The sequence below is a fragment of the Vanacampus margaritifer genome, chromosome 16, assembly GCF_051991255.1.
Source record: "Vanacampus margaritifer isolate UIUO_Vmar chromosome 16, RoL_Vmar_1.0, whole genome shotgun sequence".
Classification (NCBI taxonomy): Eukaryota; Metazoa; Chordata; class Actinopteri; order Syngnathiformes; family Syngnathidae; genus Vanacampus; species Vanacampus margaritifer.
This window is the reverse complement of record NC_135447.1, coordinates 9630870-9657174: the sequence shown is the minus strand read 5'-3', so window position 1 is coordinate 9657174 and position 26305 is coordinate 9630870. Positions and strand designations below refer to the sequence as shown.

Genomic DNA, 26305 nt, shown 5'->3' with positions numbered 1-26305 from the left:
CACTGAAAAAAATGATGCGTTGAATTGACTTTTATTTCGTCAAGTGGTTGCAAAAAATTTAATCATCTGTATCGGATACATTTTTTAAAGTAGATGTATGTCATATGTTTCATCAGATTTTAGATTTCTACTTAAAAAGGAATCTGGAGCCAGATGATTTTACAAAATTCCTTGCAAGCACTTGATAAAATAAAATTGAGTTCACATGTGGAACCCAGAGTTCGAAGTAAACATGGTGAAGCTGCATTTAGCTATTATGCTGCACACATATGAAATAAGCTGCCAAAAGAAGTAAAGTCAGTCCTGAGTGTAAACGCTTTTAAATCCAGGTAAAAAACTTTGCTCTTTTTTTAATTTATTTAATCTTTTTACACATACCGGTAACTTTGATTAAGGTCTTTTAAACATTTTTCAATCATGTTGTTTTTTTTCCTATGAATTATTATTATCATTCTATAATTATTATTTTTTTTATTCCTTACGCTAAATGTTTTTAAAAGTTTGCAGTCTAATGTTTTAACATTGTCAATGTATGGTCTTTTAGTAAATAGTGTAACCTACTTTTATCTAAATATATATATATATATATATATATATATATATATATGTATCATCAAACTGCATGAGTGCAGTTCAGTCTTCCTTGACACCTTTTTTTTTGTAATTCAATAAAAAAAATAATACAGCACAGTTTATGCGGAGTCTTGAAATTTTGTTTCCCAAAAACAACACCATGTGTCACAATTTTTCTTTGACAGCAAGTTGGTATGACTGTAATTTGTGCAATTAACATATGTATCCACTTTTTGTGACACTTTTGTTAGGTGATATGCCGATTCGTTTCCCACGACACTACTTGTGCTTTGGCTCATCAAACGTTGATCTAGATTGATGTACGATATCTATGAAAATTCACAGTTAATCTTTGCTTACTTGAGTTTGTAAAGGCTGAATTTTGGATCCAACTTTCGTGTGCATACTGTCACGGTCCGTAAGCAACACACACACACACACAAACGCTTAAATCCCACCTCCAAACCTCACAGTCCAGTAGACCCTGAGGCAGTGTTCCTCCCTTCGAGATCCGCGCTGACATTTGCAAACTTGAAGGGGGCGATGGCGCTGCAAGGAGTTCTGAGCTTCCAGGCACTCGGTGCGGGCGTCCGGGCCGAGCGGCGAAACCGCCTCCTCTGCCGAGCAGTACTCCAACAGGCGGTACAGGACCATGCAGGACTGCTCCTGGATGCAGCCCTGCTCTGCCAGCAGACAGTCCGAGGAGGCCGACACGGGTGCGCTACCTGATGGAGACAGTGATGGGTTGATTTTGTGAAAGGTGCTTAGCTGCCGGCTTAATTGTCCCACTGTTTGCTGTTGGGCTAAATAGGTTGTAATTAAGACAACAGATCAAATGAATTGGACTCTGCGGACACACCAGAGAACTACTCATTATAATAACCGCAAGGAAGATTAAATTGAAAGCCCACAAGTGTTCTTCATTCGCAATATGGCCATAAAATACTGCAGCGGGTGGGCTGATTGGATTGATTGACATTCGGGGGGGCCATCCCAGCTTTTGGACCGCTTCCAAATAACCAGTCAGCTAATTTGGAGGCATTGTGGAAACACGGACGCTTCATGCTAAACTCCTACGACGCAACATGAGCACGTTCTGATCAGGTTTGAAACGCGCAACTCGCACGACACAAAATCAGCCAATCGAAAGCTTTTTTTTATTTTCCACCTCCACTTTCAGTTGTGAAGCCCTCCTCGTGCCGCTCCCGAGAGTGCACATTAGATACCTATTTGTGTGTCACTTGCTGAATTGTGTCGGTAGAACATTGGGCTGCGTCAAAAAGGATGTTGTGTTGCACGGCCAACTGTCAGATGCCGCATGCCCAATCTTTCGCTTTGCACTTCAACAAGCTGCAAAAACATTTCCAAAATATTGTCGATTTGCCACAGCGCATATGGGAATTAGTACAGAATTAAGGGAAAACACACCAATGGATGTAGAATCTGAAAAAAAGAAAGAAAGAAATGTTTGTAGTCACGTATAGTTGCTCACAAGGAGAAATGTTTGCTGGGGGCTCAAAAATAAAAAGTTTTATTCACTGATTAATTCTGTGCTACTTTAGGAGGTTGAAATTGGTGGACACCCTCTACTAAGAAGGCAATATCAGCAAGGAGTAAAATATGTAAACATAAGAAGAACAATGCCCCCCCCCCCCCCCGAAGAAATTCTAGTAAAGAATATGTTCTATGCAGCCCCACTAGTCTAAATACGGTATTTTATTTAATATTGTGTTAGTGAAATATGAGTTAAAGCAGCAAAATCCAGCAGTTTTTATCAATATCAGAAGGCGGCCATTTTGCAACTTGCTGTCGACTGGAAATGACATCACGGTTGCTCAGGTTTCAGGCCAATCAGAGCTCACCTGTTTTCTGAAACTGAGCTGTGATTGGTCGTTGCTTGAGCCCTGAGTAACTGTGATGTCATCTTCAGTCGACAGCGAGTGGCAAAATGGCCGCCCCCTCAGATGGATGGATTTTGCTTTGTAACTCATATTCCACAAATATAATATTAATCAGAATGCCAAGTTTAGACTAGTGAGGTCACATATAATATATTATTGTCAAGAAATGTTTATGGTTGACTTCCACTCTACAACCAAATCATTTTGTCATTGTGGTGGTTTTGGTGAATAACATCCATCCATCCTGCCTTTCTTCCTTTTTCTTAGGAAAATGACAATAATAATTTGGAATATGGCATCATGTTCTGTTTTAAATGTAGTTACTATAATGCTGATTTAACTATGCATTCATTTTTGTGGTTATAGTTTGCAGTGTTGTAATGCATAATACAGAGATGTGTTTCAATCAAATATTTGAAAGTGCTCTCCGGATGCGCCGTTGCAAGTCCACTGTAAACAACTCATGCAAAAAGCCTTTACATCTCCACCTCTCTGAAGCGGATAAATAATTCAATCTAAAATAAAGACGCAACTTAAAAAACGATGAATAAACTAACTCTAAAAGCAAGCATTACTAAGTGATTTCACTTTGATACACTTACTGAACGCTGATTTTTATGAACCTTCTCCCAAGAAAGAAAGAAAAAGTGTTTTCAAATTCGTGTGAATCATTGCCAAGAATTAGCGTGTCTGCTCTGACATTCTTCAAACCAATAATAATTGACCGACGACACATTGCGGGGCCCAACTTTGGAAAAACTAGACATTGGTGTGTACCAGGTGTAAAGTGAAAGAAACAAAGCATATTTTTAAACAATCCGCAAAAGAAAGATCTACTGTATCAACTGAAAGAGGAATAAAATTATTTTGTCCTCATTGCGTGTTCCAAAAATGAAGATAGATTTAATGTAAGGAAAATACACCTTTGCAAAAACGATTTAATGTAAGAAAAAGGTCAGAGATCTCTGGACAATTAACTGCCTCTAATTCATCACTTAAACAGGTGGGATTCAGAGCATCAAATGTAGCTCTTCCGCGTGCACAACGGTTTATTATAGTTAAAAAGACCTTCTCTCTTTCATTTGTAGACAAAACATACTCTCTGGGTATTTTCCGTGAGCGATGGCGAAAACAGAGTCAGGTGTGGGTGTTCAAAACAGATTCTGTTCTCAAGGACCAAATGTGTTTTCGCACAAAACGCTGAGAAGGAACTTTTTTAGACTAAATAGTATGTCCCAGCTTAAGGTCAAATTATACTGAGTGCAACACTACTCTACCTCTATTAAACATTTCAACATGGTTAATAAAGAATTAAAGTGTTAATAATGTATAACAATGGTTAATATATGAAATGAAGAAATTAAAAATGTTATAATATCTATCACAACACACATCTGCGACCGGGGATGTTTGTCCGCAAGTGCGTGCGAGCTCACGTACATTAACATATAGATTACACGCACGCACACTCAAATACACAGCATTGTGTTTAGATCGGTCACACACTTTGATTAAGCTGCTGGCGACCGGCGGGGCAAAGCGCAGCTGCCGTCCCGTCCTGCTGCCGTCTATTTCCTAATCTCAGACGCCACATGAGGTCCACGTCTCACTCACGCATGAAATATATCATAAACAGTGGCTACGCTTTGTTGCCGCTGCAGGAAACCTGCCGCGAATCCACAGGCCAAGGCGGGAAAACGATCATCGGCTCGTAAAAAAGCAATGCTTATCTTATCCAAATGGTTCGGATTCCTAGATCATTACAACTCATACAGAGCTGTTAAATCTATAAAAACATGGAGTGTATCTGATACATATAAAAGCATCACCTCGTACTGAGTTGTGCTCATTGATTAACTAAAGATCTCTTAAGTCTGGAGGCAACAGTGGAGTGGAGAAGAACTGGGGATGAATTATGATGATATGTGCGCCATAACATACTCTATTGATTTCTCACTGGGGTGATTAATGCGGCGCGTGCAGGAAAAGATGATGAAAGTTCACACCGTTCATGAGAGACCACACGCCAACGTTCACAGGGAAGTGATTGGCTGTGGCCAATTCATCTTCTAGCCATTCAAAGGCGTGGGACGGATGGACGGAGCGTCCACGCTGCCGGCCAGTAATTGGAGATGAGAGGAGAGCGTGGAGAAGGAGTGGGAATTCTGCCGGGAGACGGCGAGTGTGACGGAAAGAAATTCCCGCAGGCAAGTCACACCAGTGAGGAGGCGACGGAAGGGCCAAAGGCACTCACGTGACACAATATTAGGTACACCTGCTTAAGGTGCCTTTGAGACGTCCCCATTTCACTCCCGAAAAGAAAAAGCAAGAGGTTTTCTAGTGAACTTCTCATTCGCATACAGATATACGCATTTCAAGCAATGTGCAGCAAAATATATGAGCTTGCTGACAGGGTGGACAATGACAGGGTGGACATTTTTGGCTAATGTTAGTTTTTAATGAACACATGCCAGCCATTAACTTGTCTGCTCTTCAACAAATACATTTCAAATTTCTAAACACTTTTGTATCAGTTTTCATTTCAATATGACAGAGAGGACACACATTATAGTGTATAATGGGGAAAAAAATATGAACCACAAGTCGAAATATTTATTCTCCAACCATCCACTGTTTCAGCTCAATTGAAGAAAACAAAATCATGGAAGCAATGTCATTGAAATCACCAGAGAGTTAAAGGGGCAGTTACCACATAATGACAGAATGGACAAAAATTTTAGGGACACATGCAAAATGTTCAATAGAATAATGAAAATAGAATATACATAAGCAAAATGACTTGTCTTATCAAATGATGATAAAACTAAGTTTGTACTACTTTCTCATGATATATTTATGTGGTTGTGGTAGGCTATTTCAAGCAATAAGCAATGTGCAGCAAAAATATATGAGCTTGCTGACAGGATGGACATTTTTGGCTAATGTTAAGTTTTCATGAGCACATTCCAGTCATGAATTGTCTGCTACATTTCAAATTCCTGTATGGCTTTTCTATCAGTTAACATTTCAATATGACAGGGTGGACACACACAAAATATAATTAAAAAAATATATGAACCACAAGATGAAACTGCATCTCTGCAACTACCCACTGTTTCAGCTAAATTGAAGACAACAAAATGAGGATAGCAACGTCACTAAAATCATCAAACAGTTTCTTAAAGGGGTAGTTACCTCATAATGGCAGGGTGGACAGAAATTTTGGGGACACTTGCCAAATGTTCAATATGATAACGAAATAGAATATACGTAATCAAAATGACTAATTTTTACAGAATAAAACCATTTAGTGCAAATGTTTCGTGATTTATCATTGTGGTTGTATTATACTATGTAGTATGTATGTTAATAGTTTGACCCTCTCAATTCTGCAAAATATAACTTATATAAATGTAAAGCTTCTATAAGCCCATGTGGACTGGTCACACGCAATTTGTTCCTAAAACCTCTTTTATGTCAGTCAACATTGTGAGCATAATTGCATAACATTACAATAATAAAAAAAACACATACATGCTTATAATAATGTGTATAGTATAAAAATGAATTTATATAAAAGTGAGTCCAACCATGTTACATATAATACCCAGCAGTTTGTGCAAATAAGACAAATCACTTCATGGATTATCATACAGATTAAAACTAAGTACTCACATTAATGTACAGTTAATGTAATGTTAATGCAAGGACAAGGATTGACCTGCACAGCAAAGAGGCACGCCCACAATGTGTTTTGACCATTTCCCTGCCAAAAGTATCCTTTTTGGATGTCATTCAACACAGTAAATTAAAAGACATATCCTGGAAAAAAAATGGTGCTGAGCAGATGGCAAACGACAGATAAGTCTAGTAGATGTCCAAGCTCTCTCCAATCACGGTATGACTGACCTCCATGTCATGCCAACAATTAAAATGCATTTACTCCCCATGGTATTAAGGATTAAAACATGGCACCATCACTTTTGGAGTGTGTGAAGGCTTTTCACTTTGTGTTAAGAGCCGCGAGTGAAATAACGAATGAATTAATTGTGTATTCTGGCTTGTGCGCTGCACTCGCCCCTGGACAGAGTTGTTTCCTTAAGAAGGACACAGTTGGTTAATCAGCCATAATTAAGGCTGGTGTTAGTCCTTGCTGATGCAGCCCTTTCTTCACACTTTCTCCACCAATCAGCTCATTGTCCTCCAACGTCTTTTAAAATTAAACATATGCTTAGCCAGGAAGACTGCAGTGACTGCCGTGGGCATCCTCACACCAGCTGAATCTAAACTTGTGTTTTTATCATAAAAGCTCATCTGATTTTCTCGGTGTCATTTTAAAAGCCAGTCTACATTTTCAGAATAATTACAAACTGCTCTCATTATGATGCAGAGGAGTTGTACAACCAGTGCAAACTACAAGCGCAATTTATTTTTAATTATGATAGTGACAGCGTCAATCAGTCGCGAGTATTATAATTGGATAATTGGATCTTGTTAGATTGAGGGGTTGTACCAAATGACACCTGGTACGAAAGGGTATTGGGTCCACACTGAAAATGTGTGAAGTGAAAGTTGTCATGAGAATAAAGTCATTTTTATTATGAGCAGAACGATTGAGTTGGTAAAAATGACACTATCTTTCTCACTATAAACGCCTTTTCACACTGCACTTAGTAATAGGCCATTGCCCAACCAGTTCATCATATATGTGCTGTGAGAGCAATGTAGACCTCAAATTGATAAATATTCAATTTGAGAGCTTTGCCGTCTTCCTTGAGCTCTCCCCGCGGCAAACATCAAGAAAACAAGTGCAGTGCGAAAAGGTCTTAGGGCTGTAGAGTGATTTCTCCAGAGGCGGGAAGTAATGTGTATTAATAACTTTTTGGATAAACTGTACTTGTCTGTTTAGTTTTAATACAACATGCTTTTTACTTTTATGTGAATATTTTTGAAATGCTAATGCTGCTACGCTAACGCTAAATGCTGTTCTTGCTCTGCTTTATCGAGCTACCTCCCGCTAGCTACTTTAATTTTTGTTCAATCAGCAATCTATTCGTTCTCTTTCACCACTCCGACGTAACCACTCATGATGTTTGACTCCATTTCAGCAATCAAATGGAGCCGAGCAGTCACATGACTTCCTCTGTGGCCCCCGCGCAGAAACAACCTTTTTAAAGTGATGCATTTGCTGAAGCACGGCAGAAACAATGGAGGAATCAATGGTGTGGGACTCACAGTAGTAAGAGACAGAACACACCTGGCCTTATATTCAATCTATACTTTTCACTTACAGGCTAAAAACGACATCTGCCTAAAAATGCCCACATTTCAGCCTACAAGAGTTCCACTTAGAACTTGTCATTTAAAGATCATAATCATTGTGGCTGAATTTTCACATTCCTATTTGATATTTTTGTTAATTTTGGTTTCATGCTCTAATCTAAAAAAAAAGAGAACATTTTTCACTGAATTCTCAAGTAAATAATTATAGGATTACTTTTTACTAGGGGTGTCAAAATTAGTGCGTTCATTTTTAGTTCATTTTCCATTAACACCACAAAAAAAAAAAAAATTAACACGCAATTAATGACCACCCCTTACTTGGAAAGTCTATATTGGGGGAATTCCAGTCACAGCGCAGCAAAAACGTCCATGTTAAAATTTTGCATTAATAAATTTAATGATGCAGTAATAAATGTTATAATAATGCATATGTTTGGGGAAACTGGGGTCAAGTTGTATTTTGCGATTTAAAAAATGCGCAGAAAAAAAAAAGTTTTGTTTATTTATTTTTTTTTAAAAGGAGAGCAATGATGATGTCAAATCGAATGAACAATACTGAGCTCTCCTAGAAAAAGAATAAAAATAAAAAAATAAAAAATGCGCAGAAATTCACAAGTGACTTCATGCTAAAGATTAGAAAGCTCTTAATATGAAAAGAAAAATGCACTGAGCTGTCCTCAACGTCTTACAAATGTAATTATGCCATCTAGTGGCAGAAAAATGACCTCAACACAAGTCAATATCACACTTCATACATCTTTTGAATTTGAACTCAATTTTAGGAATTATTGTGAAATTACTGTATCAATAACTAAAAGATGCAGCCATAATTCTATTAGTTTAACATTTTTTTCCCACTTTTATGTTAAAAAAAGTATGAAAACATAGAAAAAAATTTTTTACTGTACATTTGATCACATAATTAGAACAGATATAAAATTTGCGATTAATCATGAGTTAACTATTGAAGTCGTGCGATTAATTACGGTTAAAAAAAATTTATCGCCTTACACCCCTACTTTTGACTTTTACATGAGATGTTATAAGTTCAACAGGTTTTAATAAGAAAAGTCTCTAATTTAATGTGGTTATGAGTATTTGTGAAAATGTATTATTTTATAATTATGTATTTTCATAATTGGCCTTAAAGCAAAAAATCGAATAAAATAAAACTTTTTCTACCACCCAGGCTGCTTAAAAGTCTGCCTTTGTTGGCTTCCCCTTGATGTTTTGAGCCGTCAGCCTTGACAGAACAAAGGCCCCAGCGTGGGCCCAGTGTACAGAGGAGGATGTAATGAGGTTCTTAATGCTGTGGATTGCCTGACTGCCCTCTAACATAACACCTGAGAGAAGGACATTGTGGCCAAATTGATTTTGGAGACAATTAGGTCAAAGCCATAGATACTGAAATTGACCCATCTGCCAGGAACAAGCAATCTCATCTTGGTTGGGGGGTGCAATCATGTGATCAGCATCCGTCAGCGACCGTGTCCACTTTTGTCTCTCCGCCGCTGACCCCGCCACCACAACCAGTATGACGCCATTGACTATAAATCCTGCCAGCTACGCTGCTGAGTATCATCTTCATGTTAATTTGCATGAGTGTCCGAATGCCTCCACATTCTACAGTTGAGATGTTCTTTAGATAGAAAGTATGAATATCACTGCTTGGAACTAGACTGCGCTTATTTGGATTCTAAGGGTGCATCAACGCTGATCTAGTCAATTCTGGAAGATGTTTTCTTTGCATATTTAAAAGGTTCGCAAACGGATAATAATGTTGTAAAATCCTGGTTTACATGGACCTATAAAAATGCAGTTGGGATTTTTTTATTGTATTTTTTTTGCTTGTCATCCCAGGTCTATTTTGAATCCCCTCCATTGCCGTATAAGCCGGTATAAAATTTTAATGATTAATGCGTCTCCGCTGGAGGGAAGGGAAGTGCTAAACAAAATGCCTACAACAGCGCCATGTTCCATTATGTACTGGTTAGGACGTACAGCACTCATGCATGCCTTCAAATAATTACCGAAGATGTATGGGCGTGTATTTTGTTTTCATAGACGACTGTTTTCAGTATTGTTTTTACGGTAAGATGTGAAATTTACCTTTGCCAAAATTTGCGAAGTCAAGTACCACTTTTTTTGCAAATCGATACCACTAGTACTTTTGGCACATAAAGTTGAACCCCACCCCAGAAAAAAAAACAATGACAGATAGTTTTACTAAAGAAAGACCTATATCTCCCAACATATATATATATTTTTACAGCTGTCAAACGATTAATCACTTAATAAAAAACGCATTTTTGGCAAAAAAAAAATTGCCTGTTAAATTTGACGAGCACCTGTTCTTTTTTTTTTTTTGGGACATTTAATGTTATGAGGATGTCTTTTTTTTAAATCCACTGCACATGCTCATCCACCTTTTCTAATCAGTTAATTACTTACATAATTTAAAATGAAAAAAAAAATGACCCCAATAGTTTGACATGAACAAATATTCTGAATGTCATACGCAAACATTTATTAAATGCTTTACTTTAATGCATGTAGTTATGTTTATTGATCAAACACAACCTGTGCTACCTTTAACGTAACCATTCGCTATCAGCTAAAGGATCATTTTGGGGTAAAAATTAATCGTGTGCTTAATCTTGCGTTAATACATGATTAATGCGATACATTTTTGTGATTCATTAATTCCTTTGGATATAATTTGCCGGATAATAAAAATAAATGTTGCTTTTATAAAATGATGGTGCCCTCATATAATTACACTTTAAATGACAGCACAACAATGCCCGCAGACGTCCTTCATCTTCTTCTTTTTTTTTTCTCCAAGTCCTTATCTCTGCTAGAGAAATGATTTGCTATTTAGTCCTCAATTTGTGCGAGCAAAGAAAATTGTATTTCTGAGCGAGTGGGTCTTTGAGAGGTAGAGCACAGTTGCACTTGCTCTAATCAGTTTTCATGCACATAGCCCACAGAGAGCGCTCCAGCGGAGACACGACGAGTGGAGTGGAGCGGCCTCGCGAGCGGCAGCCGCAGACCGTTCTCAGAATCAACAATTGCCTCACAAGAGCACTACATGCATCCAATGTCTTGTTTTGATGAACTGTAACCCTGGAATGCGACGCCACATCATCACTCGTCTGGCCTACAGCGGCCTGCCTCAGGTGTCACATCAAGCGCTCGCCGTTTTCTCCCGCAGCTTTTTCAATATTTCAGGCTCCTTCACGGCGCCAAACTGTGATGTGCCATATGGTTTCTTGGCAGTGACGGAGATTTCCTGTTTGGCAAATTGCAATCAAAATGCAAAGCGCTTTGGGCCACAAACATCGTTCCTTTGTTTGGAATCAATCCTAAGCAAGTCACTGCAAGACTCAACTTTTTCGATTACGCCTCTAACGTGTCACAAGTTTGTGCCAAAGGTAGTAAATGGTGTCAAAAAAACATAGAAATAATGCATTTCAGCGTAGCGACTTTGTATGATGAGCTAAGTTTGACCCTGAATGTTATTGGTACTTTTTTACTTTTTTTTTTTTTACTTTTTGACCAAATCTGTAAGCCATTCCGAGCCATGACGCAAACAGTGAAAAATGGCAACTACTTTATCACCCATCCAAAAAGATGATAGTTGCATTGATGCCACAAGATGCCGGCAAAGATCGACTAATGAAGCTCCTCGACTCACTCCCAACATAGTTCCTTGGCATTTCAGGGTCAAACTGTCTTCATCATCCTAACCTTCTTATCAACATGCTTTTTCTTTTTTTTTTTTCACCTCTTTTACCACCCAAATCATGACGTATACTAAAATCCAAATGAATGCCGCCAAAAACGTTAATTGACGTTTACTGTTTTTTTTTCTCAATGGGCAGTACAACTTGTTGCACAGCGCTCCCTGCTTAATGGGCTTGTGAAATCAAAAAACACCCTCTAACTATGGCCAGCAGATGGCAGCATTGTATCTCTTTTTAATGGGCTCCTGGTAGTATGAAATTACAATGAAACATGACAAATCTAATGAAATAAGAACGTTTTCAAGGACGACGTGAATGATCAAAGCCTTTGTGACATTAAATCTAATTCACAGAGCGTCACTAAACAAAAAATATTATTGTCAAAGTCACTGTTGTGCAGAAAATTGATCTTTTCATAAAAAAGCTGGTTATGTCCTTTTCTTTTCAATTTTCGCTCAATGTCACTCAAATTACCTATTTTCAAATGGTGATGACCAAAGAATGGAATATGGTAGAAACATACTTTTTCACAGCACACAATATTCTGTTTGCCTTGAAAGATTAGTTAAAATGCTCGAAATCCGCTGGCACTGTCATTTATTTTTATTATTATTTTTTTATTACGTGTGGCAGTAAAAGAGTTAACACTTTGGACTGTCAATAAAGTGTAATCTGTGTGTCTCAATCATTCATTTTGTTCATTTATTATTATTATTATTATTATTATTATTATTATTATTATTATTATTTAGATGAGCAACACAGCAAACCACACTGCACACATCGGTTGTAATACCAAGACTGACCTGTGAGAGGCAGCTTTGTGTCACAAGACATCCACACTAAAGTAACATTCAAAGAAGAAGAACAGAAGCCAGAATAATGAGAACCACCAGTTGATTATAAAGGCCATTTTTACATGATTCTGAGCTAACTTCAAGGAATTAAAGAGGGGTGAAGGTTTTGTTTTTTTCTGCAACTGAAGCATAATCTTTGAGGATGACAGTAATACGCAAAGTGGTGCCTACACTGCCAGAAATATGAAAGAAAATGAAGACATAGTAGAAGTAGTAGTAATAAGTAGTTGTAGTAGCGAAGAAGAATTACAGGAAGCTAGGCTAGCCGTTAGCTTATCTGCTAGATACATTTGGATTGTAAGCTCTTCTTTTAATTTTATTGTGATGATGAAGGACTTTTAAGACACGTTAAACGAAGACTCCAACCAGCTGCTCTTCAATTTGAGTTTCAGGTTGCTTCCTAATTGTCCTTCATTCTGTTTCACGTCACAATCACAAAGTCCGTGACTCAGCTGAACTTGTTAGCTATGCGCAAAAGGATTTGACAATGAAAATATTAAACAGGTTTAACATTTACAGTTGTTCAGGACATTATTTTCCAGTCAATGTCGTTTTTAGCTGACTTTGAGCGCAAGTGAGGTAAAATTCTCAAGTTTGGCCCGATTGTCGCTGTGTCTGTACGCGACTTTAGCGGTGACGGTTCAATTAAATCCCCAACATTGCGTTTGGCAATTTAGTTTTCTCGATACAAGCACTATAATCCAAATGATCTTTTTACAACATCAGATGCTTGAAATGATGAGCCATCCTTTTATTTTCTCTCATCTTGGTGATGTCCAGTGGGCGTGATGCCAGTCCAATCTCGATGTGCAGTCGGCCAAAACACAACCGAGTTGCCGGCCCGCACTTTGGAAACAGACAAGGAGAGTACGATGAGAACGGTGGGCGGCGGCCTTGTTGGAAAGGTAAAGAAGTAAAATACTGACAAATAAACACGACTCGAGAGGTCTATATAACTTTACAACGGACAGAAATGAGCTCTGGGAAATTCATAACGGCCGTGTTAGACTAAATGAAGAACCAAAATGGCCACACTTCATCTCACACGTCAGGTCATGTGAATAATTCCAATTGGGCTTTGCAGTTCAGGGGTCAAAGTCATCTTTAATGTCATTTAACAATGACCGGCTTCATCGGTTGATTTGATTCAAACACATCTTTGCGTTATGACTACAAGAAAACGTAATTTATGCAAACAATACATGGCGGCAGAGCAGTTCAATTCCTAGTTGCAAAGAACAACAGGCTCGCTGCAATTGCGCAATCGGAATGTGTTATTTTTTCTCTCCATAAGGCAAAAAGCAAAGGCTGCATCTGCTGCGTACAGACAGGTGCGATCCTCCTCCTCCTCCTCCTCCTTCGATCTTGAAAAGACACTTTAATGACGACTTTGGCGAGCTTTCGCCCGCGGCTCTGTGGCTTGTCAGCGGTGACAGACATTTTGGGAAAGGCTTCCTCTAAAGCGCCACGCTGCCATTGTTAAGGTGACAGAGTTGTACACGGCCAAATGTATTCAAATCTAAAAATAACATTGCATGAAATGTGATTTCACCGCGCCATCTTTTCTACTGTTTCCCCTCTAATACCTGTGAAGGAAATTTTAAATCAGATGGTTTCTTTTTTTAAGTAGGCATGAAAGTCTATCGCTGACGATTTGCATTTATAGGTTGAAAGAGATCACCGTTGAAAGAGACACAAAAGACACAATAATTATACGGCATTTTACACTTAAACTACTGATGGGCGAGTACTGATAGCAGGTTTCGGTATCGGGCTGATACCGGGCCTTATGTCAAGGTATCGGTTCTCACAACAGCGGCCAATACCAAAACCGAAATACGGTTTTAGAAGAAGAGAACATTTTCATTAATTTTATGCCATTTTAAAAGATCACGGTATTTTAAGCCCTTCCACAACTAACTATAGGCATATAATGATTCAATCTTACCTTTGGCACCATGGCAATGTCATTTTTTATGAAATATTATGTAATAATATGTTTTAGTAAAACGCCCAGTTCAGTATAACCCCGCCTCTCACCGTGTGGTTGCCGCGCCCCCTCTCGTCCGAGTTGTATGTAGTGTTCCTGTCACCAGTGTCCAACATGAAACCCTAATGCCACCTAGTGGCTTTTTTTTTTTTTTTTTTTAACCTCAATACAAATCTATGACTCTTACGCACACTGTAACAATCAACTAAACTAAACGACCACATTAGTATTTGGCAACTATATTTGTCTACTTTTATGTTAAATAACAAGAGTATGAAAAACTTGAAAATATCTTTTTAATGCACATTAAGAACAGATATAACGTGTGATTAATTTACGATGAATCGCAAGTTTACTTGGGAAATCATGCAATTAATTTGGGTTAAAAATTGTAATCGCCCGACAGCCCTATGCATATATATATATATATATACATATATATATATATATATATATATATATATATATATATATATATATATATATACACACATATATCTGTGTATATATACAGGTATGTGCGTGTGTGTATGTGTGTGTTGATATGCAGCACAACGTAAATTAGTTTTAAGTTGCATTAAAATGACTGCATTACAAAAGCATTAAATTAGATTTTATGATACTAAAATTAGATGTCATTGTTTTTTGGGGGAAATTTTATGTATGAAAAGTACTAGCGGTATTTCTACTTGGTATCTGTATGACTCAAAAAATGAGTAGCTGTACCAGTATCGGTCCGGGAAAAAAAAGAAGTGATATTGAACATCCCTAGCAGCGACCATAACACTCGGATTCGGACTGCTTTACAATTTTGGCAAAAATGTGCAGCGTATCTGCCATGTTTTTAGACTGACACACATTTGGTGGAAAATTGTCAAACAAAATAGAAATTCAATGATAAACATGTTGAAAGTCAAAGCTTTCAATGTCTTAAAGGGTCCCACACACAGATTGAAGGTTCTGGAAAACGTCACACATGACTTTATAAGCATCCTGTCACAAAACCTGATTTCTGATCATCTGGTCAATAAAGTCACATGACGAGATCTATATGCGGACTTTCAGAAGACGGTATGAGGATGTGAAGCCTGAGGACAACGCACACACACACACACACACACACAACCTCATCAAATTAATGAGTCTGCTCGCCTTGAGCAATGAAGAAGACCCATAAAGCAAAATAACATTATTTTTGTTATGAATATTGCAGATCAACAAGCATTTATGCTCCAGTGGAGGGCTGATTTTCAGCCACGGCAATTTTACCAACTTGGTGATTCAAATTTTCAGCACAAGATTATCCAAATGTATACTTTATATATATTTTTTTAATGACATTTCATCCTGGAGTATTTGTCCACTTTAATCAAACCAAGTGCCCCGGCTGATGACGCGTCATAAAGCGCTCTCTTATTTTACTGCCATTAAGTGGCGAATCCTGCACATTTCTGACATCATATGAAATCCTCGCTGCAATCAGCATCTAATGCACATTATGCACCATGTCGTTGATTTACACGCGTGCTAATGGGAAGAAAAGCCTCCTCGTAAAGGGGAACACCAGATAAGTGAGATGTCTCCATGATGTGGGACAGTCCAATCAATATGGGCTGGATGGATGACCCCCAATCACCCCCCCCCCCCCCCTTTTGGAACACGTCCAAAGAAGAAAGAAGAAAGAGCGGACCCATGATGTCATCCACATGTAAACTACGCTGCCTGGGAAATTAATTGCAAATGGACTTAATGGGATCGTTTTGTCAGGCGAGAGGTTCCGCCCCAACCTGGGCTGCCGAAGTGCATATATTAGGTGGAATACAGATAAATAACGCGGCTCGATGTGATTAAACAGGGTCAATTTTTCTTGACCAATTGTGTTTGCGTGTGCGAGACGGTCAATTTGACTCTCGGCAAATCCTTTTTCTTCCCCCTTCCTACCTCACCCCCCATTTAAAAGCATTTTTCACCAACCGCATTCGCATGATGCATTTACAAGAATGCAGATAGCAGCAGTTCTTAATTACTCTCTTGTCATAAAAGCACTCAACAGTGTACACTATTGCGGTGTTAGTACTCTACGGTAGTCAGATTTCCTAATTTGCTTCAATTGATTTTTAACATGTTGCCAGATAGATAGATAGATAGATGGATAGATGGATAGATGGATAGATGGATAGATAGATAGATAGATAGATAGATAGATAGATAGATAGATAGATAGATAGATAGATAGATAGATAGATAGATAGATAGATAGATAGATAGATAGAGATTTAAACAATGATAAACTTATTTTTTAATTAATCACTCGCGTTTTACTAATTGAAGTCAATTAACATATACCAGAACTGATTTCAGTACCAAAATCAAAAAAAAAGATGCTTACCGTGTGAGAAGACCTGAAGCAGGAGTCCGATGAACATCATCCTGTGCGCGGACATCGGGGACTTTTTTTCTTTTCAAAAAAAGGGTTCGAACCGTCAACTGGCTGCAGCTCACTCGGCCGTCTGCCGCTTCCACATGCAAAGCCTCCCGTCCTGCGAGGAAGATGACGATGAGGATGAAGATGCGATGGGACGGCCAGGTAAGAGACGCGCAAAAGTTGGCCAACAGCAACACCGCGGACGCGACCGAGCGAGTAGCGACCGTGCGTGCGCGCTACTGGTGGCGGCGCGTGAGTTCTCGCGAGCGTTGCCGCTCCATCGGCGTCGTTTACGTCCGCGCTTTGATTGATTGGAATGTCCGAAGGTGGTCCGAAGGTGGTCCCTCTGCTCCACTCACGAGTGCTCATATGTGAGGCTACACAGTTGTCCGCTCGGAGAAGTGGGAGCACGCAAAGCTGGCGTCTCCTGTTATTATAGGGGTCACGTGATTGGCCCCTGGGAAGAAAAAAAAAAAAAAGAGAAGGAGCAATAATCCCAAGATGCAAAGGTTTCCTGCGGGGGGAACAGCTGTGCGCGTGGACGTGACATGATGGACAGCAGTGGGAGCTCAATGACAGGGAAGGGGAAAGTAGATCTAAAAAAAAAAGGTTTACATAGTCTTTTGTTATTATTTTTTTATTTAATCGGTAGGACACTTTTAGAAGTGATCACAACTAGAAATGCATGAAGACGTGCTTGTAAAGGGATGGAAAACGTGGGGTGTATTTGACCTATTTGCCGAAAAACTCAACTACTCACAGATTTTTCACCCAGGCTAAAGTTCTCTCTAATGTAAGTAGTGCTTTGGCGTCATCTTGGCACCAAGGAACTATTTTGAAGTAGATTGAGGAGCTTCATCATGAGTTGCTGCCATCAGATACAGATGCTGCCTTCTCTCTCTTGGAACACATTCCCAAAGCATATTTGAGAATGCACCAAGCCGTCAGTTTAAAACTTCTTCTTCTTTTTTTTATTGCTTTTTATGTTTAAATTTGACATTGTATTTTGAATTTTGATATGCTCTTTGTTTTGTTTTGTTTGGAGAATTCCTTTAACTTGATGCTTGGTTCCAATCCAATGTCAACTGTGGGACGTTATGTAAACAGTTGTGTTTGGAAAATGAAGCTTCATGAGGCACTTGTATATTTTTTGTACTCCTCTAGATGGTGCTCTTGGTTTAAATATAAATATTAATGCAATGGAAATGGATTGAATTTCCACTGCATCTTTAAACCAAGAGTGCCATCTACAGTAGAGGAGTCAACAAATATTACAAGTGCTTCATGAAGCTTCATTTGTCCATTATGTGTCTTTCCAAATCATGACTAATCAACATATATTATAAAATAAATAAAAATAAACTTGAGTTGTGCACGTCATAGATCACTCTAATGGCGCAAAACGTTTTTAAATGATTTATCTTCATCTCATTTTTTCTACATCGCAAAAACCTGGCATTTGAACAGGGGTGTGTAGACTTTTTTCCACCCTTTTTTAGTTGGTTTGAAGCTCAAATCTCCTGGCCTCTGTGTTGTGTTGTCTATTAACGACAGGAGACGTGGCTGCTGTCGACTCATCGCCGTTTACTTCCCGAACACACGACGTGCACTTGTCAAAGTGCGAGGTCTAATCAGCAATTTTACGACACTCGGCAATGACAGAGTTCAACTGAACAATAAATACAAAATGCAAAATAAATGAAATACAATCAAAATGTACCTGAACACATATGACGTGCACTTGTCAAATGTGCGAGGCCTGATCGGCAGTTTCCCCACACTAAGAATAAAGTGTTAAATTAGTATTATTGGCAAAATAAATAGCTAGTAGGAAATACACAGCGCTCCCAACTCACCTCAGGAATGACAGAGTTCAACTAGCAGCCCTGCAGCACGCCCATCAATTTATACCCGCTGTATGCAAGAAGGGGGCGCTGCCGAGCCACTACATCTAAAACAAAGTAAAATGGATTGCATATATTGTGGAATGCAAAAGTATAGTAAATACTTTGACAAATAAACTTGACTGCCATTGACGGCTGTAAAAGTCAAAGGTCGATTACCTTAACTGGGCTAGCGGTGAATGAGTTATTTTACACAATAAAAAAAAAGAAGCAATGATTAAAGGTTAAAAACGGGACATATAAATTGAAAGGTCATATCGTTTCATCTCTTGTTCGTTCCAAAATGCTTGTGAAAGTACAATGAGTGAATAGTAGTGCCCCCTAGTGGTTAAATTACTTAATTGCAATCCCTTCAGCCCCCACATTAACATCAAAATGTTGAAATTGCACCAAAAACTGCCACCTGCTTTCTACACACACACACACAATCTGTTCAGACTCATTACCAAGTAAATAGTTATTCGAAATACTGGCTTGTCATGGTCTCTGCATTTCACAACTCTGGTGGGTGACGTTAATGGTTAAACGTTGATGAAACCTGTTCCTGGTCCTGGTCCTGCCGCCTGCTTCTACTGTGAGACCAGTGAGCGCCCTGCAGACGGGCTGCTTTCATATCAGCTTGCAGCAGGATTGAGACTGTGAAATCTTCACTTTTTCCACCGCTGCAGCCAGCCAGAGTTACTCTGCTTTTTGTCATCACCGAATGACACGCAAAGAGAATTGCATTGCGCTCAAAACATTGACTTATTATTCACTTTGCTAACCTAAAGTCGGCAATGATTGTGCAGCCCGTTGAAATTGGACCAGACGAGATAGTGTAGCAGAAAATAAACGCTGACAGATTTGGATCCAATTGCGACAGAATTTTTAACATGTGGCATGTTGTTAAATGAAAACATAAGCCTGCATATTTCTTCAATATGCGGTCATCTGAAGTATTTTTCTGGTCTGCAATTACTTGTCATAGAAAAAAAATATTATGACACCTCGCGTCCTCTTTTGTTTGTAAAAAACAAACAAAAACACACACTAATTATTTACGCTGCATTCCAGTCACTAGTATATGAACTCCTTTTGACTAGTGTGATTCTATGATATGACAGCACTGTCCTCATGTGGCCGATTTGGGCATTACATCATAGGTCTAGCTCTGGAGCCATTGTGAATATACAGTAATTGATTCTTTAACCATGCAACATATAGAAAGACGTGTGCACATTTTAAAATATAATTTATATTGATACAAAATAGAAATCAATTAATAGAAAATAAAACTGCAAATGTCTTACCAATCTCACCAATGACGTTTTTTTTTTTTTTTTTTTTTTAAATGCACGAGTCATACAGTAGCACCAAAAATGTCCACTAGTAGTTTTGGCTCAATTGTAACATGTAGTTGTTCATTCTACTAGTGCTCTAATTTGCCTTACTAGTGAGGATAAACTAGCTGGCGCCACGAGCACATGAATCAAGCTGGATATCATTGATATTGAATAAATGCTCAAATGATTAAAAGTTTAAGAAATCATATCTGGAGATCTATTATCAACCAAGAAAAAAAAATTGGTCACATTCTCACAAAATACTATTTTATGGTAATAAAATAGTCAGTTATGGATATAATTTCCTAAACTAAACTAAAATTAGAATAACAGCCCACAGTAGGGTGAGGAACCATATTTGGTCCGTAGAAATTGACACCGCAGTTACGTCAACAGCAGGTCAGATTGAGACCCTTTTGAACATACGTAGAATTGGATAGATAGATAGATAGATAGATAGATAGATAGATAGATAGATAGATAGATAGATAGATAGATAGATAGATAGATAGATAGATAGATAGATAGATAGATAGATAGATAGATAGATAGATAGATAGATAGAAAGTTTTTTCATTTCTTTCTTTTTTTAAATTTATTAAAAATTACATACAAAAAAAAATCTTGTCCCACCAAGGTGACAGGCTTTCCACAAGGACACCCACCACACCCAGGCCTGATCAAACTGTACTTTGGTCTACCTTGGCTGAGACAGAAATCACACCTAAACCCATTCCAATTATCTCCAGGCTGCATTATTGTTGTGGTGAATAATTGCTGTAATGATACACGAGTACAATGGACTGCTTGGAAAAAACACACACATGTCAGAAGACCACAGAACGTCCCTGACAGTGTTCCAGTATGTGTGCAGACATGACAGTTGGGTGGTACTCAAGAACACTGTGAAGGTGACCCCTCTCTGACATTCGGTAACCCAATGCTGTCAAGAGTCACGTGCAAACACATAACAACACTTATAGTACAACTTTATTATTAATAGGTTCCTTGAACCGTGTCGGCTCACTGACTCTAAAATGGATATCAAACAAAAGTAGCAACAAGCTATTATGTTAAATTAAGTTGAGAAAAAAAAAGCATTTTCCACATAATTATGTATGTGATGATAAATATGACATACTGTACTGCATAGCAGAGGAGGACAGTGTCCGATCTATGCAAAAACAGTAGAAACATAGACACAAATATAAACGCTACCTTGAGTGCTACTTTGTACGTTGACGTTGCCACCATGTTGGATGTGGCAAAAAGGAGTCTCATTCCTGCGCTGCTTGTAGATGCACCAACCGTTTTACACTTAAAGCCAGATTTAATGGGATGAAGCCAAGTAATTATTTTGCTTCTGATTGTATTTGGGAGTGATAACATCAATTTGAAAAGAGAATTGGCTGGCTTTGTGACACTTTTACTATCACGGTTGTTTCTAGCTTCATGGGGGCCCTAGGCAAGATGCTGTTTGAGAGGGGGGCTAATTTACCCAACTACTATGAAGAGATTCCTAACTCTTTAGATGGTCTCCTAAGATATCAAAATCTATTACACTTTATGAGCAAAACAGACTACACTTAAAATTAAACATCTTATCTACGCTTTTCCAGTCTGTCAGTCCTTCTGTCAATAATTTATGTTCCTTTTTTTTTTTTTAAACAATTTACAACAAAAGCAGTCAAAAGCATTGTTTTAGTCCGCTTTATCTTTTTTCCCCATTCACTAGCGTTTTGTAAAAATAATGATAATGGAAGCTTCTGCCATCCTCTTTTTTGGGGAATGTGAAATCAGAACTAATCTGAAGTGGCCCTATGCCTAATATAGCAGTCCTGGATGAATCGGAGCGAACTGATGGCTAGTCAGCAGGATCTACAACAGGCAGCTGACCATATAAATAATACGTATATGAAGATGACCTTGATGCATCCTGGTCAGAAGATCCTGAAGAATGTGATGGTCCTGTGGCTTCCTGGTCAGGAAGTTCAGAAGATCCCTCTGGCTCAATAAACGGGGTTCCAAAATATTGTAGAATTGCTCCTGGAAAGACAAAGCTCCTTAGTTTATCAAGCAAATAGACCATGAGTAAATATTCCTATTTTTTTTTATTAAAGTAATATTTCAGTAACACAGAATATAAAAAAGTAATCTGTTTTTACATTAAAAATTAAAAATTTGTCACTTTCAAGCATTTTCTACAACAATTTACACATGTTACTAGATTATCTAGGGGCTGGCCAAGGGCAGGTCAAATTGCCGTAGACCGCCACATCCAATATGGTACACGCGCTGACGTTTTGTTTCAACGAGTCATGCCGCTCAACGAGACGTCTACCCTACGTATGTCTAAAACTTCCATCGTAGGAAGACGTACGCGTGACTTATTATGCATTACACCACACGCACTTCTCGCTTCGTATCGCGAGTTATCATCCAAATAAATCCGCAACGCGACTTCCCATTCGGCCATTTCGTCGGTGCAGGCCACAGCCGTATAGGGGAACGGGGAAATCCGCATTATACTGGTTATCTGAAAGGCACATTAAGAACATCGCACCATGAATGAGACAGCTATCTCTTTCGCCAAGGACTTCTTGGCCGGTGGCATCTCCGCCGCCATCTCCAAAACAGCCGTCGCACCCATCGAGAGAGTGAAGCTTCTCCTTCAGGTAAGAAAAACGTCTTTTGGAAAAAGCGCTTTTTGACGCTAACTTGTTAGCTTCCTAGCATGTGCCAACTTGCTAAAAGAGATCGTCTTTTCGCCGATATACTGTTGACAACCCGTACTTTATCTCGAGTAAAGCACTTTACAGCCGGTGTGGTGCGTTTTAAGCGTTTGCACGGCGAGAGTTGTGCTGAAAGGATGTAAGGTCATCACGGGATTGGGAATGACCTACACGAGCCGGCTGCTAATGCTAGCTTTAACCACGTTAACCTTAGCCGGCGTTGCTAACAAAGGACAAACATGCTCAAGTGGCATCAGGACATCATGTACGAATGTCAATAAAACGAAATGACTCATTAAACTCACCACGTTTTGTTACGTTTGTGTTGGTAAAACATTTATACATTTTATATTCTATTGTAATTCAACCGACAGTGCGCTGTATGCTAATGCGCAAGGCGGTTTGTGAAATGGCTGCTAGTTCTGTTTCTTTTACGACCTGGTTGACAAGTTTTACATTTTATTTACCCGTTTTTCTCTTTTCACAAGCTTCTGCTAGTCATTTTCGCTTATCTTGTTAATTCGGACGCATATCAGCTCGTTAAATTCCTACTGCATGCCGCTGTTAAGCTGATAGTGGTGTGTGATTATTTGAAGAGTGAAAAGTTGAGATTTAATAATTAGCCAAGGCATAACCTTGTGACGTCACGTGCTCACGACTTAATTGGCTTTGCTCTTACATAACTGATTTCTTCCTTTCTCTTCCTCTCCATCCTCATTCCAGGTGCAACATGCCAGCAAGCAGATCACAGCAGATAAGCAGTATAAGGGAATTATGGACTGTGTCGTCCGTATCCCCAAGGAGCAGGGCTTCCTTTCCTTCTGGAGAGGTAACCTTGCCAATGTCATCAGGTATTTCCCCACCCAGGCCCTCAACTTCGCCTTCAAGGACAAGTACAAGAAGATCTTCTTGGACGGCGTGGACAAGCGCGCACAGTTCTGGAGGTACTTCGCCGGCAACCTGGCGTCGGGCGGCGCCGCCGGAGCCACATCCTTGTGCTTCGTGTACCCCCTCGACTTCGCCCGTACCCGCCTGGCCGCCGACGTCGGAAAAGCCGGCGCCGGGAGGGAGTTCAACGGTCTGGGCGACTGCCTGGTCAAGATCTTCAAGTCTGATGGTCTGCGCGGCTTGTATCAGGGCTTCAACGTGTCCGTGCAGGGGATTATCATCTACAGGGCCGCCTACTTCGGCATCTACGACACCGCTAAAGGTGGGCGCAAGCTCTTTTGAGAGTCTTCTGGCAGACCAAAGACTTGGTGACTAAGGTGTGTGTTGTTTTGTTTTTTTCTTGTACGCAGGTATGTTGCCTGACGCCAAGAACGCTAGCATCCTGGTGAGCTGGATGATCGCCCAGAGTGTGACGGCCGTCGCCGGCCTGACCTCTTACCCCTTCGACACGGTCCGTAGACGTATGATGATGCAGTCTGGACGCAAAGGGGGTGAGCTGATTAACATTCGCCGGCTTTTAAAGTTGACCGTGGCTCGACTTAACGTTTCCTTCTCTCTTCCCGCTCAGCCGACATCATGTACACCGGCACCATCGACTGCTGGCGTAAGATTGCCCGCGACGAGGGCGGCAAGGCCTTCTTCAAGGGCGCGTGGTCCAACGTGCTCCGAGGCATGGGCGGGGCTTTCGTGCTGGTGTTGTACGATGAGCTGAAGAAGGTCATCTAAAAAAGAAAGTCATATTGTCACCTCACTGTTCAATTTGGCTAAATGTTATAACTTTCCATTTCTTATGGACTCAGCATTCTGCCTTATTTATGGGAACAAAACTATAGTGTCCTCTCCACTTAGTTGTGGGTAATGGCTGTACGTTGTGCATTTGATTTTAAATGTTCCGCACCATCCCCCTTTACCAATGTCATTCCTTCAACAAGTATATTACCTCCTATTGCTCACCAGGTTTGTATGCTCCCAATTCGAATAAATCCATTCTGGGGAACAAACTACAAATATGGACGTCCACTCTCTTCCTCCACTGTCGTAGCATGAGTACACTGGATCATGAAAAAGTGGATTACACCCAACTGCTATATTTACGCAAGCTTATCTCTTCCTGACCTTCCCTGTATGTGGTGACTGCGAAGCTTACTGCTAGGTAGAGTATAGTAGAACCTTCTTGTAACTTGTTTCTCCCATTTTTCAGAGGTTCGTCAATACAATTTGGTTGCTAGGCAGGATTTATGCTTGCTTTTTGATTTGGCGGACACTTCAGTTATATGTTCAGAAATAGCGTTTTGGTCAACCGTGGGTACCACCAGTAAATGATTCACCTTATTTCACATTACAATGGTTTATTGGAACATTAAAGTCATCTTTCTCATTCGATTCTGTGTATTTTCTTTGGGATGGCATGGATAGCATTAACTAGTGATAATAAGCAAACTGACACATTAATTTATAGATTGGGTGGGTGTTGTGGGGCCTCAAAAATGGAGCAGCAGAAAACATTTATGAGTCGAGAAAGTGGAATTTTCGAAGTGTTCCAAATTGCTGCATTCTTGGGGTATGACTGTAGAGGGCGCCAAAGGATAGTAAATGAGCCGTTTCATTTCCGTACCTGCTTCCGGTTTCGTTTCTAATGACGGACATTTAAAAAAAAAAATTGTTTTAAAGCTCTACTCTTAAATTACATTCATAGGTTAAGTGCTTCTTACGTATTTAGCTTAACAAAATGTAAATAAACCAAGAGTCCAATGTAAGCGTCCTTGTTAGTCAAACTTAGGACAACACTTTAATATGGTTATTACGTAAACTATTTCATGCCAATCTGTGTCGTGGCGGTGGTAGAATTTCACGTGACACAGAACGTCATTGTCCGGAAGTTATTATATATATATATATCCTTGTGTGTGTGTGTTTTAATTCCGTTTAACTAATTGATATCAAGAGCCAAAACATGGTAAATATTAAGCAAGAAAAAAAATCAAGCTATTATACTTACAAGTTATTACTCATTTCCTTGTGTTGCTACTACGACGAAGTTAAAAATGACGTGTACAGCAACTCTCGTGCGCGTGCACGAGCATAACTTTCGTGCACTAAAAGTCACGCAGCCGATGTCTGAAGAAAAGGGAGGACAATTAACTTTTTTTTTTTTTTTTAATGGACATTACCTGAATTTCAATTGTAATTCGGATTTGAAAGATATCAACTGTGACGCCAGTCCTGGAACTTTTCTGACAACTCTCGTTTGTGGTATTTCCTTTCATTATGCAACCACAGCAATTTTCATTCATGCCCACAGAGGTAAATGTAACTGCATTGAATGAACAAACCAATCCCAAATGTGCATGTGCGAGGCATATAATGACTATATGTTATCGGTGAGCGTGTGATAAAACATTGGCAGATAGTCTAAGTGTATTTGCTGCCAAATGCATTCTGGGATACCACCCAACTGTATGAAACATATTATTTATGGATATTCCTTTGTTAAGTTTAATGAGTTACAGGCTCACTGTTATGCAGCTATGCGAGAGGTCATGTGCTGAGGCTTTAGAAGGGGGGGGGGGACTCAAAACATTTCAAAAGTACAATTACAAATAGGCATGCAACAAGATCCAAGC

The 26305-nt window shown here is 39.3% G+C and overlaps 2 protein-coding genes across 3 annotated transcripts in view; one reads left to right on the top strand and one right to left on the bottom strand.

Annotated features, from left to right (window-relative positions):
* The window catches only part of gfra3 (GDNF family receptor alpha 3), a 31505-nt gene extending 12576 nt beyond the window's left edge, over nt 1-18929 (bottom strand). Inside the window, exons 1-5 of one of the 2 annotated variants that reach the window (XM_077547608.1) lie at nt 18839-18929; nt 18632-18726; nt 18496-18555; nt 16740-16890; nt 1032-1298 (exon numbers count right to left, since the gene is read on the bottom strand). In XM_077547608.1, coding sequence (XP_077403734.1) covers nt 1032-1298; nt 16740-16794 — 322 coding nt within the window. In that variant the 5' untranslated portion in view covers nt 16795-16890; nt 18496-18555; nt 18632-18726; nt 18839-18929. Of the gene's footprint in view, nt 1-1031; nt 1299-16739; nt 17436-18495; nt 18556-18631; nt 18727-18838 lie in introns of those variants that run through there. The other variant, XM_077547607.1, reaches the window with a different exon arrangement.
* A 3525-nt stretch (nt 18930-22454) lies between these two features.
* LOC144036255 (ADP/ATP translocase 2) lies at nt 22455-25064 on the top strand. Its single transcript, XM_077546742.1, has 4 exons — nt 22455-22676; nt 23457-23943; nt 24032-24172; nt 24250-25064. Exons 1-4 carry the CDS (start codon nt 22566-22568, stop codon nt 24405-24407), a joined length of 897 nt encoding a protein of 298 aa, XP_077402868.1. The 5' UTR covers nt 22455-22565; the 3' UTR covers nt 24408-25064.
* The last annotated feature ends 1241 nt before the right edge of the window (nt 25065-26305 follow it).

Coding starts and splice junctions, on each gene's coding strand:
- LOC144036255 (XM_077546742.1), top strand. CDS start 22,566: ATGAATGAGACAGCTATCTCTTTCGCCAAGGACTTCTTGGCCGGTGGC. Junction 22,677..23,456: donor GAGTGAAGCTTCTCCTTCAG/GTAAGAAAAACG, acceptor TCCTCATTCCAG/GTGCAACATGCCAGCAAGCA. Junction 23,944..24,031: donor CATCTACGACACCGCTAAAG/GTGGGCGCAAGC, acceptor TCTTGTACGCAG/GTATGTTGCCTGACGCCAAG.